The following is a 13,120-nucleotide window of genomic DNA, read 5'->3' as shown; positions in this document are numbered from 1 at the left end:
ATATCAGTGAAGGGCTGCAGATTTTTTTTTACTACCACTGGGGCGTGGCTTATTTTGTGAGTGTGGTTTGCGGGCCATGTGACTGGGTGGGAGTGGCTTGACGATCATGTGACTGGGGGTGGCTTAAAGATCATGTGACTGGCTTAAAGGTGGCCAACTTGACGTCAGTCATGTCAAGAGTTAGGTTTAGGGTGCCTGGTCTCTCCTTGCCTCAAAGAGATACAATTTCCCTATCTATTTATTATGACTGAACATCCAGAATATGCTCTTTAATTCTATGTATATGTGCCATATGTGTACATATTACACACAGGCACAGAAAGATATACATTATCTACTATGTAAACTGTATGTGTATGTACATACATGCATGCAAGCATACACAGCTATTCTAAAATTATACACATTCAACCTTATTTACTGTGATAGCAAAAACATACCCAGAGCCCAGAAGGGGAAAAAAGAAAGAAAATTCAATTTTTTTCTACGTATCTGACCATGCCCGTAGGAGCCCATCACTGATTTATATATGTATTTGCTGTATTAAATACGTATGGCCACCCCATCTACTAGAAAGAATTCTGGAGAACTAACCAATACCAAAACAGAATACAGTTATAAAAAGCATTTGACTGCAAAAGCACTGATGCTTTGATAAAACTCACACCCATATTCAACCACAGTATACCAGCTCCATCAACTGCATCTTGACCTCTTTATCTGGGAAAAAGGCAGGTTTTTCATGTTTTTTCCTGAAGAGTTGAGACTGCATGCATCTCTAGTGGGACTAGGAGAAGGTATATATCTGAGATTCCCACAAATTTCACTGTTTCATCAACAGTGCTCTAGTTGTATCATACAACACTTCATATCCTGCAAATTGAACACCAGGGGACCATACATACATAGAAAGTCTTCATAGCCACAATCCAATCTGAAAATGCTGTTGCTTTTTTATTTCAAAGAGTGTCTAAGGATTAGTCAAACTGCACCAGAACTTCAAAACCCATTCCTAATTTCCTCTGGAACTCCACTGGGTTCAACTGTAATAAGTCCCTACCTTATGTGACCAACATTTAAAGATAATATCTGACACATGAGGGCACCAGACTGGTTACTCCTAGTCTGTAATTTAAATCAAGATCAGGATTCTCAATTGTTTAAGTTATTGGACTTTCTTCCATGAACTGTAGCCAGCACAGTTAGTAGACAGGAATAGTGGATATTACAATTTCTGTACCATAGATTTTATTATCATTAAAAGTGTCCTAGAAGTGCTTTTAATTTTGGTATAGAAGTCTAATCATTGCAAACCCTCTTACTATTGGTGGGTGGTTTACATTTCTTAAGGACTGCATTTTAAATATTCATATTTTCACTTTTTTAGTGATTTTTTAAAAGATGTGGACTCTAGCTGCACTTGTTGGAATTTGTATGACCGTCTCCCTAGTTGAAGCACATTCAAAAGCAGTTACAACATCTCTAACTACTAAGTGGATTTCCACACCTCTGTTACTTGAAGCAAGGTAAAAATGTTGACTGTCTTTTTTCCTTTGAAACATTTTATTTGTATATATAAAATCTCATTCATGTTACAGCCTTGTATGTCTTAACAGTATTTCTTATATGTTGAATATGTTTCTGTGAGTTGGATGGTCTTAGAAAGTTGATGAATCAATATATAATTTCAATATTGTAAATATATGCAGGTAAGCTAAGAGCATTGGTTTGCTTAAAATGTCCTTTGGATTCATAACAAAATAACATTTGAATCAACATCTTCTAAATTGCAATGGGTTTTTTTTTTGTTTTAAAAACGTAATGGATACGTAATGCTATATGTTTTAAATGAGACTATTTTTTTCCAGTGAATTTTTAGCAGAAGAAGATAACGAGAAATTCTGGAATTTTGTTGAGACTTGCCAAAACTTTAAGTCCTCTAATCATGATGGTAATTGTTTTTATCTTTATTTGATTTATCAGTTAAATATATTGTTTAGCCTAGAAGATTGTTTTCTAAAAAATTAAATGTCTTCATTGCAACTACAGAATATTATGTTTTAATATTCATAATTGGAAGATCAGACTGTTCTGCAGTCAGATGTGGATGGCAGTGATATTAGGCCTGCCTTAATTAATGGATTCTTTATTTTATGTTATGATTTTGCATTTTATTCTCGGCAATTGTATTTTTTATTGGAAGAAGCTGGATTGTAAAAGCAACTAAAACAATTGTTGTTTGATATCCTGTTGCCCTGAAAACTAAATAATGTATCTTGTTCATTGGCAGGTACTGATTATTCCTCTTACAATGCAATGCTGCAGGCTGCTTCACAGAATCTCTCACATTTGCAACAGAACTTGTTGAAGTTTGCTTTGTCTTTACGCTCATATTCAGCTACAGTTCAAGCCTTTCAGCAGGTTAGACAAAACATTGAGAACTTTATAATGTAGGTTTTCTTTTAAATAATAATAATGCAATAGAAAAACAATAAGTTGCGTTTTCTTTTAACTTATTAGGACATACCTTAAAGTTGCCTCTCACTATTAAAATTGATTAAATTAACCAACATCAAATTTGGTGATATCCTAAGAGCCATTCTGTATCCTTCCATTTTGCTGCTGATCCAAAAATAAGGTCATTGTAATTAATACTGTAAAATCGTTGAATAGAAACTCTTCCCATTTACATTGGAACAATCAAAATTGCAAAAGCAAATACAGTGATACCTTGTCTTACGAACTTCAAGAGAAGCCCCAAGAAGCGCCGCCGCCCGGCTGTCACCTTTTGAAACAGCCGGGGGCTTCTTGGCATTCTCCCAAATGCCAAACTCGGAAGTTCAGCAAAGGTTCGGGTTCGGGGGAACGCCGAAAAGTGCTGCCGCCTGGCTGTCACCTTCCCAGAAGAACTGTGGAGCTTTCGGCCAGTTGGGAAGCTCAAACGGAGGTGGGGAATCCCAATAGGGAATTCCAGGGGCGGAGCTTTGACATCACGGAGACGTCCGTTTTGGCCAGCCAGGAAGGACGTCTCCGTGACGTCAAAGCTCTGCCCCTGGAATTCCCTATTGGGATTCCCCACCTCCGTTTGAGCCTCCCGACCGGCCAAAAGCTCCACGGCTCTTCTGGGAAGGTGACAACCTGGTGGCAGCGGTTCTCAACATTCTCCTGAACCCGAACTTTTGCCGAACTTCCGGATTCGGCATTCGGGAGAATGCCGAGAAGCGCCCTGGCTGTTTCGGAAGGTGACAGCTGGGCAGCAGTGCCCAGCGGAGCATCCAGAGGCGGGGCATCCCAGCGCCGGCGGCAGGTTTGTAAGGTGAAAAAAGTGTGTAAGAAGAGGCAAAAAAATTCCGAACCCCAGATTTGTATCTCAAAAAGTTCGTATGACGAGGGGTTTGTATCACGAGGTACCACTGTACCTCGATTTTAAATCTTTCTTACCATTCTTACCATGAGCAGTAGGCATGAAAACAAAATAAATTTGCAAGGGAAAAAAGTGCTAAATAAGGTGCAAGAAAATAAATCAGATTGTTCCCTGTTTTTCATACAGCTTAGGGATTATTTCTTTCTTCAATTGCAAATTAAGTGACAATTTCTTTGTGGGGTGTATGTCTGGAAAGATTGGAGAAGTTATATATATAAAACGTCTATATTATTCTCTATATTACTTTCTTGTATCTATCTGGACTGAAAGCCGAACAATTATGTAGAAGTTCTTATTCAAGTTATAGCCGATCCAAATTATTCCTTTTCATCTTTTAGTTTTATTGATCAAATTATGCTTTGCTGATGAATGCAATAAGATACCATATACTAAATTCCCATTGCTTTTATTATGATGAGATGGAAGCTGTCTTCATTTTATTAAAACAGATACATTTTAATACAGATAGCCGCTGATGAGCCTGCACCAGAACAATGCAATGCATTCTTTGTTGTTCATGGAGAGAAGACTTGTGAAGCTGACAGACTTGGAACACTCATACAGACAGCATTCAAAAGGTTGCTTTATTTTTTGCCAAAACATCCTAAAGACCTCATTTGTTAATGAAGGGGTTTTAATAAATGTCATCTTTTTGTAGATTCTATTTCTGGAGAATATATAAGTCTTGATAAAGCATTAAATGATTCAATATGATGTGGAAAAAGTAGAGGTGATCTTAAAGGGAATGGATATTTATCTGTGATTTCAGGATTACTGCACCAATGAGAGCATTTTATTGATTGATTGATTGATTGGATTTGTATGCCGCCCCTCTCCGTAGACTCAGGGCGGCTAACAAACATCATATAACAATCCAAAAATAAAACAGCTAAAAACCCTTATTATAAAACCAAACATACACACAAACATACCATGCATAATTTGTAATGGCCTAGGGGGAAGGAATATCTTAACTCCCCCATGCCTGGTGGCATAAATGAGTCTTGAGTAGTTTACGAAAGACAGGGAGGGTAGGGGCAGTTCTAATCTCCGGGGGGAGTTGGTTCCAGAGGGCTGGGGCCGCCACAGAGAAGGCTCTTCCTCTGGGGCCCGCCAAACGACATTGTTTAGTCGACGGGACCCGGAGAAGGCCAACTCTGTGGGACCTTATCGGTCGCTGGGATTCGTGCGGTAGCAGGCGGTTCCGGAGGTAATTTTGATCTTTTTAAAATCTTAAGAAATGGAAATAGTTTTTAAAATCTAATATGAGGATTTCTGAAGATTGATTAGAAAAGAAGAATACCGTAGGAGAATTATTAAAATAATAGGTGGTGATCCCCACCCTTTTTGTACAGTTCTTGACTGTAATAAGAATTTAATTTCTCCAGAGCAGCGGTCCCCAAACTACGGCCCGCGGGCCGGATGCGGCCCGCTGAGGTCATTTACCCGGCCCGTGGCAGCGTACGAGATTTTACCATCTATAATATACTAAGTTCCGAATGTCATCTCCACTCTGCTGCCGAGCGTCTGGCGGCGGCAAGGAAGAGGAAAGCCAGGAGGGCGGGGAGGAAAGCACCCTATGGCAGAGCAGCAACAGTTCCTCTGAGAAAGAAATTGGCCAATTGCTTTCCTCCCCGCCCCCTGGCTTTCCGCCTCCTCCTCCTCCAGACGGTCAGCTGCAGACCGTCTTTGTCCCTCCAGTGCCGCTTTTTTGCTTTTTTTTTTTTGTACCGGTGAGGTTTGCGCGCGCTTGGGCACTTTTGGCGTGTGGGGGGTCTGCTGCGGAGAGGGAGAGAGAGAGAGAGAAAGAGGGAGACATAGAAAGGGAGTGTGAGAGAGAAATAACGCAAGAAAGAGAGGGAGAGAGAGAGCGGGAGAGTGCTGCTTTTTTGCTTCTTCGCTGCCCGCGGGGAGCCTGGAAGCCCTGCAAGAGCGTCTGGAGGGGGCAGTAAACAAGACCGGCTCTTCCCGCGGGCAGCGAAGAAGCAAAAAAGCAGCACTCTCCCGCTCTCTCTCTCCCTCACCGGTGCAAAAAAAACGCAAAAAAAACCGAACGGAGGCGGCGGCGGCGAGCTCAAGGAACCAAGAGCCGGTCTTTCTCCGCGCTGAATTGTTGCAGCTTCTGAGGCCGCATCCGCCTCCAGGCGAAGGGATCTCCTCGGTGGGCAGCCTCGGTCCGAAAAGGACCGGCTGTTGGCCCCTTGGCGGAGGCAGAGGCGGCCTCAGAGGCTGCAACAATTCAGCGCGGAGAAAGACCGGCTCTTGGTTCCTTGAGCTCGCCGCCGCCGCCTCCGTTCGGTTTTTTTTGCGTTTTTTTTGCACCGGTGAGGGAGAGAGAGAGCGGGAGAGTGCTGCTTTTTTGCTTCTTCGCTGCCCGCGGGGAGCCTGGAAGCCCTGCAAGAGCGTCTGGAGGGGGCAGTAAACAAGACCGGCTCTTCCCGCGGGCAGCGAAGAAGCAAAAAAGCAGCACTCTCCCGCTCTCTCTCTCCCTCACCGGTGCAAAAAAAACGCAAAAAAAAACGAACGGAGGCGGCGAGCTCAAGGAACCAAGAGCCGGTCTTTCTCCGCGCTGAATTGTTGCAGCCTCTGAGGCCGCCTCTGCCTCCGCCAAGGGGCCAACAGCCGGTCCTTTTCGGACCGAGGCTGCCCACCGAGGAGATCCCTTCGCCTGGAGGCGGATGCGGCCTCAGAAGCTGCAACAATTCAGCGCGGAGAAAGACCGGCTCTTGGTTCCTTGAGCTCGCCGCCGCCGCCGCCTCTGTTCGGGCGAAGGGATCTCCTTGGTGGGCGGCGGCGGCTGCAGCTTCAAGAGACCAACAGCCGGTCCTCGTTGAGCTGAGCTTCCTTTGGCTTCCTTCGAGGCGGCAGGTGAGCTTTGCAGTTTTGCCTCGAAGAAAGCCAAAGGAAGCTCAGTTTGGGGGCGGGCCTGAAGCCACCGCCGCCGCCTACTCTGCCCCGCACTTAGTCTGCACCGGGCAGCTCTGGCGGGCGCAGGGCAGCAGGGCAAGCCGCGAAGGTGGCGCAGCCAAACGTGGGTCGAGCGGGAGGGCACTGAGCAGTTGCGTGGGGTGGCGGTGGGGCGGTTGGCTGCAAGGCACTGGCGCCGGCGGCAGCTTGATGTGTTGCAGGACGCCGCACATTGCTGGCGCTGCGCTGGGCATGGGGCTGGCACCTCTGTCCCGGCCCAGCCAGTGGGCCAGTGCCAGTCCGTGCCCATGCCCAGCGCAGCGCCAGCAATGTACTGCGACCCGACGTTGGTGCCACTGTCTTGGAGCTTCTGCTTGCAGCCGACTGGCTCGCGGCGCGTTGCAGGGCAGAAAAAAAAAGAAGAGAGGAAGGAAGAGAGAAGAAAAGGAGAGAGAGAGAAGGAAAGCATGAGAGAGAGGGAGAGAAAACAAGTGAGAGGGGGAGGGAATGTGAGAGAGAGAAAGAGAAAAATGAGAAAATGATGGAGGGAAAGAACGAGGGAGAGGGAAACAAAACAAATGAGACAGAAGGAAAAAAGGGGAGAGGGAAGAGAAGTGGGAGGGAGGGAGGGAAAGAAGAAGAAATGGAGGGAACAAGGAAGGAAGAATGAAATGAATTGAGGGGTGGAGGAAGGAAGGACTTTTTTGGGGGGGCGGTGTAAATTTTTTAAAAAATTTCTCTCAACATACATTCAAACAATACAATGTACCATCTAATTTTCCCTGAATAAAATGCAGTATTTTGTCAGTAACTAATATCAATCATCAAAAAAGTTGCAAAAGTTTTTTTTTCTAATGTTGTGATCCAGGTACATACTTTTCTTTTAATTAAATTCCCTCCTTAATGTTCCTTCTAAAAGTACAACACCAATTATATTTCTAACTTAACCATTATGCCAAAGTGCTTTCTTCTTTCTTTATATATTTTTCTATAAATATTTTTCTATATTTTTCTATAAACCAAGAAAACCTTGTATAACCAATCAGATGTTAACAAAAGAAAATTAAAAACAAAACATAAACATACAGTATATGAATCTCAGACTTCTTTCCCCCCCCCAAATAGTACGTTCCCATTTTGTTTTTTACATTAAAATAAGGTATGTGCAGTGTGCATAGGGATTTGTTCATAGTTTTTTTTATAGTCCGGCCCTCCAACAGTCTGAGGGACAGTGAACTGGCCCCCTGTGTAAAAAGTTTGGGGACCCCTGCTCCAGAGTAACAGGAGAAGGACAGCATAGAAAACAAACAAATGCTTTTCTTCAAAATCCTCATTTGTAAAGTTCAGTCTGCTTGACTTAGCAAGCAAAGCCTTTAGTTTTCTCTATATTTTGTTATAGTGATAACATTCACATTTAATGATTTATAGTATTTTTTCAGATATAAGTCTTAATAAAATACATTCTGGGCTAATTTGAATGAATGTATAATTTAATGGAAGTGTAAGGCTTCTCCATTCAATTCTGTCTGTTTTCATTAGCTTGGAGCTAAGTTTCTCCTACATGGCATTTCTTCTGTTTTCTTCTGAAAATATCAATTGTAATAGGAGTACAGTGGTCCCTCGACCATCGCGAGGGTTCCGTTCCAGGACCCCAAGCGATGATCGATTTTTCGCGAAGTAGCCGTGCGGAAGTAAAAACACCATCTGCGCATGCGCAGATGGTGTTTTTACTTCCACCGCCGCCCGCCCTTCGCCCGCCCACCCCGTTGCTCGCGCCTGGGGTTTCCCCGCGCGCGTGCCGCCCGCCTGCCAACGCCGTTGCTGGGGCCGCTTCCCAGCTGGGAAGTGGAGCTGGGATGTCCCCAAGCGCGCGCGCGTTGCTGGGGGCCGCTTCCCAGCTGGGAAGCGGAGCTGGGGTTTCCCCAAGCGCGCACCGCCCGCCCGCCCACGCTGTTGCTGGGGCCGCTTCCCAGCTGGGAAGCGGAGCTTGGATGTCCCCAAGCGCGCGCGCGTTGCTGGGGCCGCTTCCCAGCTGGGAAGCGGAGCTGGGGTTTCCCCAAGCGCGCGCGCACCGCCCGCCCGCCCACGCTGTTGCTGGGGGCCGCTTCCCAGCTGGGAAGCGGAGCTGGGATGTCCCCAAGCGCGCGCGCGTTGCTGGGGCCGCTTCCCAGCTGGGAAGCAGAGTTGGGGTTTCCCCAAGCGCGCGCGCAGCGCCCGCCCGCCCACGCCGTTGCTGGGGCCGCTTCCCAGCTGGGAAGCGGAGCTGGGGTGTCCCCGCGCGTGCCGCCCGCCCGCCCACGCCGTTGCTCGCGCCGCCGTACCGGGGCAAGAGGGGGAAGACCCAGGGAAGCCGCCCAGGGAAACTCCACCATCTACGCATGCGTGGCCATAGAAAAAAGGCACGCATGCGCAGATGGTGGAGTTTACTTCCGGGTTGAAAACTAGCGATATAGCCCTTTCGCGATGCTCGAGGACGCGAAACTCGAGGGTTCACTGTATACGTATTTCCAAAGACAGTAAAATCTATTTGGAGTTTTGATTATACTTTCTTATTTCAGAAAACAGAATAAAAAGTTTCATATGTGCATGAATTGAAGGTTTATGTGTCTCTCTGATCAAATATTGATCAAATGATCAAATAAAGCCCTTCATGGCATTGGACCAGAATATCTCCGGGATCGCCTTCTGCCACATGAATCCCAGCGACTGATTAGGTCCCACAGAGTTGGCCTTCTCCGGGTCCCGTCGACTAAACAATCTCGTCTGGCGGGCCCCAGGGGAAGAGCCTTCTCTGTGGCGGCCCCGACTCTCTGGAACCAGCTCCCCCCGGAGATTAGAACTGCCCCCACCCTCCTTGCCTTCCATAAACTCCTTAAAACTCACCTCTGCCATCAGGCATGGGGGAATTGAGGCATTCCCCCCCCACTCCCCCGGGCCTATACAATTTATGTATGGTATGTATGTGTGTATATCTGGTTTAATAATGGGTTTTTTTAATGTTTTTTTAAATTTATTAGATTTGTTGTGAATTGTTCTATTGTATGTTGTGAGCCGCCCCAAGTCTACAGAGAGGGGCAGCATACAAATCTAATAAATAAATAAAATAAATAAATAAATAAATAAATATTGGATGATATTCGAGCAACGTTTTATATACTATTCTTTTGTCTCTGGTGCCTGACTTAATAAAGCACTGCTTTTATTTATATATATATATTCTCTTGCTGCAGGCCAAAACCTTTTGTGTTCAAAGGGGATCACAAGTACCCAGGATCAAACTCTGAAAGTCCTATTGTAATCATGTATGCTGAGATTGGCTCAAAGCCATTCTCTGAATTTCACAGACTTCTTGTATCAAAAGTCACTGCAGGAGAAATCAACTACATTCTTAGACATTATGTTGCTGTAAGTTCCAATATTATCAAAAAAAAGTCATATTCGTTGTTTACAAATGTTTTTATCTTTATTGTATTCTAGTCTAAAATTGAAAGTGCTGATTTTTATTTTGTCTAAAGGCTTTTATGAAATCATAATAATTTCTAATACTGTTGCATAGTTCTGTGGGTTTTTTCAATATTTATTTCCAAAGAATTTTGAAAAATACTTCATGATTTTTTTTATTATTTATGGATGGCGCAGTGGTGGCTAACTGTATAGTTGAGAGAAAATGAAACGGAAAAGATCATTGTATTGCATTCTCGTCAATCTAGATTTGGATCAGAGGTCTTCAAACTTGGCAACTTGAAGACCTGTGGACTTCAATTCCCAGAATTCTCCAGCCTGCTATGCTGGCTGGAGAATTCTGGGAGTTGAAGTCCACAAGTCTTCAAGTTGCCAAGTTTGGGGCCTTCTGATTTAGATATTGCTTATACAGTGGTACCTCTATCTAAGAATGCCTCTACATAAGAACTTTTCTAGATAAGAACCAGGTGTTCAAGATTTTTTTGCCTCTTCTTAAGAACCATTTTTCACTTAAGAACCTGAGCCTGGAAAAATTTCCCAGGAAATTTGAGAGTGGCACGAAGGCCCGGCCAGTTTCCTGCCATTCCCCTTTTAATCCTTGCCATCTTGGGCTTTTCTGGGCTGCCAGAGGAGCCTTTCGGTGGTGCTTAAAGAGGCTTTGGAAATCCAGAGCAAACAAAGCATTTTCCTTTCTCTGGGCGCTTGGAGAGGGAATAAACCTCTGCCATCACCCAGAGAAAAGAAACGCTCCCTTCGCTTTGAGCAGCCCAGAGTGAACGGAGCGTTTTCCTTTCTCTGGGCACTTGGAGCGGGAATAAACCACTTTGCTGTGGTGATTCCCTTGCACTGCCTCCCATACACCTGGCACGAGGTGTCTGGGCCTGAAAAGGCAAAATGGGGCACTTCGCCCAGGCCGGATCAACTCGGCTTCAGCCAAACCGAGGAGTCACCACAGTGAAGGAAAGGCACCGGCTACAAAATGAGCGAGCGAGAGGAGAGGGGAGCCCTTCACCATAGGAAGGAAAAGGAAGCAGATAGCAGCAGCAGCCTTTCAGTCAAAGGAGCGGGAGGTTCCCCCCTCTCGCCCGCCTGGTTTTCTCTCTTTTGCGCAGTAAATGGGAGGCAGCCTCGCATCGGGTATTTGGGAGGTGCGAACTCCTCACCGCCTCAGGGTCCCTCATTTTTTTTTAAGCCTTAAAGTTTAGAATTTTTTTGATTCCCCTCACCTCGCCTTCTTCCTTCGGCAGTGACCGTCCTGCTCCTTTTCTTCCTCCTCTTCCTCCCACCCAAATTCTGAGCTTTTATTTCTTTCCTAATGGGTTTGCACACATTATTTACTTTTACATTAATTCCTATGGGAAAAATTGTTTCTACTTACAAACTTTTCTACTTAAGAACCTCGTCATGGAACAAATTAAGTTCTTAAGGTTCAATTCTTAATTTCTAACATTTTACTAATGATTTAAGAGATAGAGATTTGAGAGGATCCAAAATCAGATGCAGCAAATAATATCATACAAAATAAAAAAATAAAATAAAATAATGTTGATAAATCAAGATGTGTTCAGAAAATGCAGTTAAGATGATTAAAGAATAAAATTCCTTCAAAAAGAAATGGAATGTTTAACGTGAGAAGATGATAGGTATGATAATGCTCTTTATATTCCTAAAAAGTATCTCATGGAGAACAGGGTAAGCTGTTTTCTCTTACTCTAGCAAGCAAAACACGAAACAATGGATTGATTTAAATATAATCCACTTTTAGGGAAAACTTCACAATTGCAAGACTACTTTGCGGTGGAATCATTCATCTGAAAATGAATACCATTGTAATCAAAAGCATCACAATACTTTTGTCTAGAATAATGTTTTGTTTCAATTCTTTATTTACATTTCTGGACTTGCTGGAGAGTATCATGACATGATTTTTAGATAAGTAGATTGTTTCCCTCTGTTCAAAGGCACTTTCAAGAAAGCAAGAGATTTCCTGCCACAGGTTGTTATGCAGAGGCCATAATTCTCCTTTGATCAATGAAAGTTCTGAATTAATTTGTGACTTACTTCATAGATATGTGGTTGGATAATATAACTCATAGTCTTGCAAAGTTGTACAAAAATAATCTAACAAATGTTTTGTTGGACAATATTCATGTGATTTTACCTTTATTTCCTTCTAGAATCCAAATAAGGAAAAAGTCTACCTGTCAGGCTACGGAGTAGAATTGGCCATTAAAAGCACAGAATATAAGGCCAAGGATGATACTCAGGTGAAAGGTGAATTCCTACCTTTAAAAGTGGTAATAATTTCATGATGAAATAAGATATGATGAAAAGTTCATTGTGATTCTCTTCATAGCCTAACAGTTTTTCAGAGTGTTTTAAAGCTACTTATTTATAACTATCATTTCTTTATAGTATTTATATCCCTTTCTTTAGCTAGGCAGGGATATAGTACTGGTATTTATATGTCTTTAGCAGTACAATTTTTATATCGATAAAAGAAAGCAGTTCCTCTCCTCAGGTTTCCAAACAAAAAAAAAAATCATCATATAAAAAGGAAAGGGAAACCTTAGTACGGGGCTTTTGTACCAATTCAGTGGAATTCCTGTGAAGAAAGAGAAAGTCTACTGAATTTGACTTCTTAGAGCTGCAGCTGATGGTGATTTTTCTCTCTCTTCCAACAACCCTTTGATGATATATTTACCCCTGTTCGTTTTCTATAAAGTAGGAAACTGAGTTCTAGATCCAGCTTAGCCAAGAACTGGATGACTTTGGGCCAGGCACTGTCTTTCAGCCCAGCTCACTTCACAGGGGAAAATAAGAGGAAGGAATTTTACATAAGTTTGCCACTTTGAATTATTTATAAATGTTTAAAGTTGGGAAACAAACAAACAAACAAACAAACAAATCAGCAAACAAATAAATAAAATGTTAACCATAAGCTAGCTACACTCAGTAAAAAAAGTCAGCAAATATTATTGTTCTTGTTGCTTGATTTTCTTGTCATTTTGGATTTGTCTCCTGTTTGCCTAAAGTAATATTAGGCTAAATCAGGGCTGTTAAGTTCCCGACCTGCAGGCCAGATGTGTCACGTGCTGGCCATACCGCACGAATCCCAGCAGCCGATAAGGTCCCACAGAGTTGGCCTTCTCCGGGTCCTGTCGACTAAACAATGTCGTTTGGTGGGCCCCAGGGGAAGAGCCTTCTCTGTGGCGGCCCTGGCCGTCTGGAATCAACTCCCCCCCGAGATTAAAACGGCCCCCACCCTCCTTGTCTTTCGCAAATTACTCAAGACCCACCTTTGTCGCCAGGCATGGGGGAATTAAG

At 43.8% G+C, this 13,120-nt stretch overlaps 1 protein-coding gene across 1 annotated transcript in view; it reads left to right on the top strand.

Moving 5' to 3' along the window:
• UGGT1 (UDP-glucose glycoprotein glucosyltransferase 1) overlaps positions 1–13,120 on the top strand; it is a 67,064-nt gene that overhangs the window by 857 nt on the left and 53,087 nt on the right. Inside the window, 6 exon segments of the mRNA XM_070753001.1 lie at positions 1,388–1,526; positions 1,869–1,951; positions 2,291–2,421; positions 3,890–4,002; positions 9,562–9,736; positions 11,971–12,067. Coding sequence (XP_070609102.1) covers positions 1,402–1,526; positions 1,869–1,951; positions 2,291–2,421; positions 3,890–4,002; positions 9,562–9,736; positions 11,971–12,067 — 724 coding nt within the window. The 5' untranslated portion in view covers positions 1,388–1,401.

Source organism: Erythrolamprus reginae, chromosome 5, assembly GCF_031021105.1.
Source record: "Erythrolamprus reginae isolate rEryReg1 chromosome 5, rEryReg1.hap1, whole genome shotgun sequence".
Taxonomy (NCBI): domain Eukaryota; kingdom Metazoa; phylum Chordata; class Lepidosauria; order Squamata; family Dipsadidae; genus Erythrolamprus; species Erythrolamprus reginae.
Note: the sequence above shows the minus strand (reverse complement) of the source record. Positions and strands in the feature narration are given on the sequence as shown.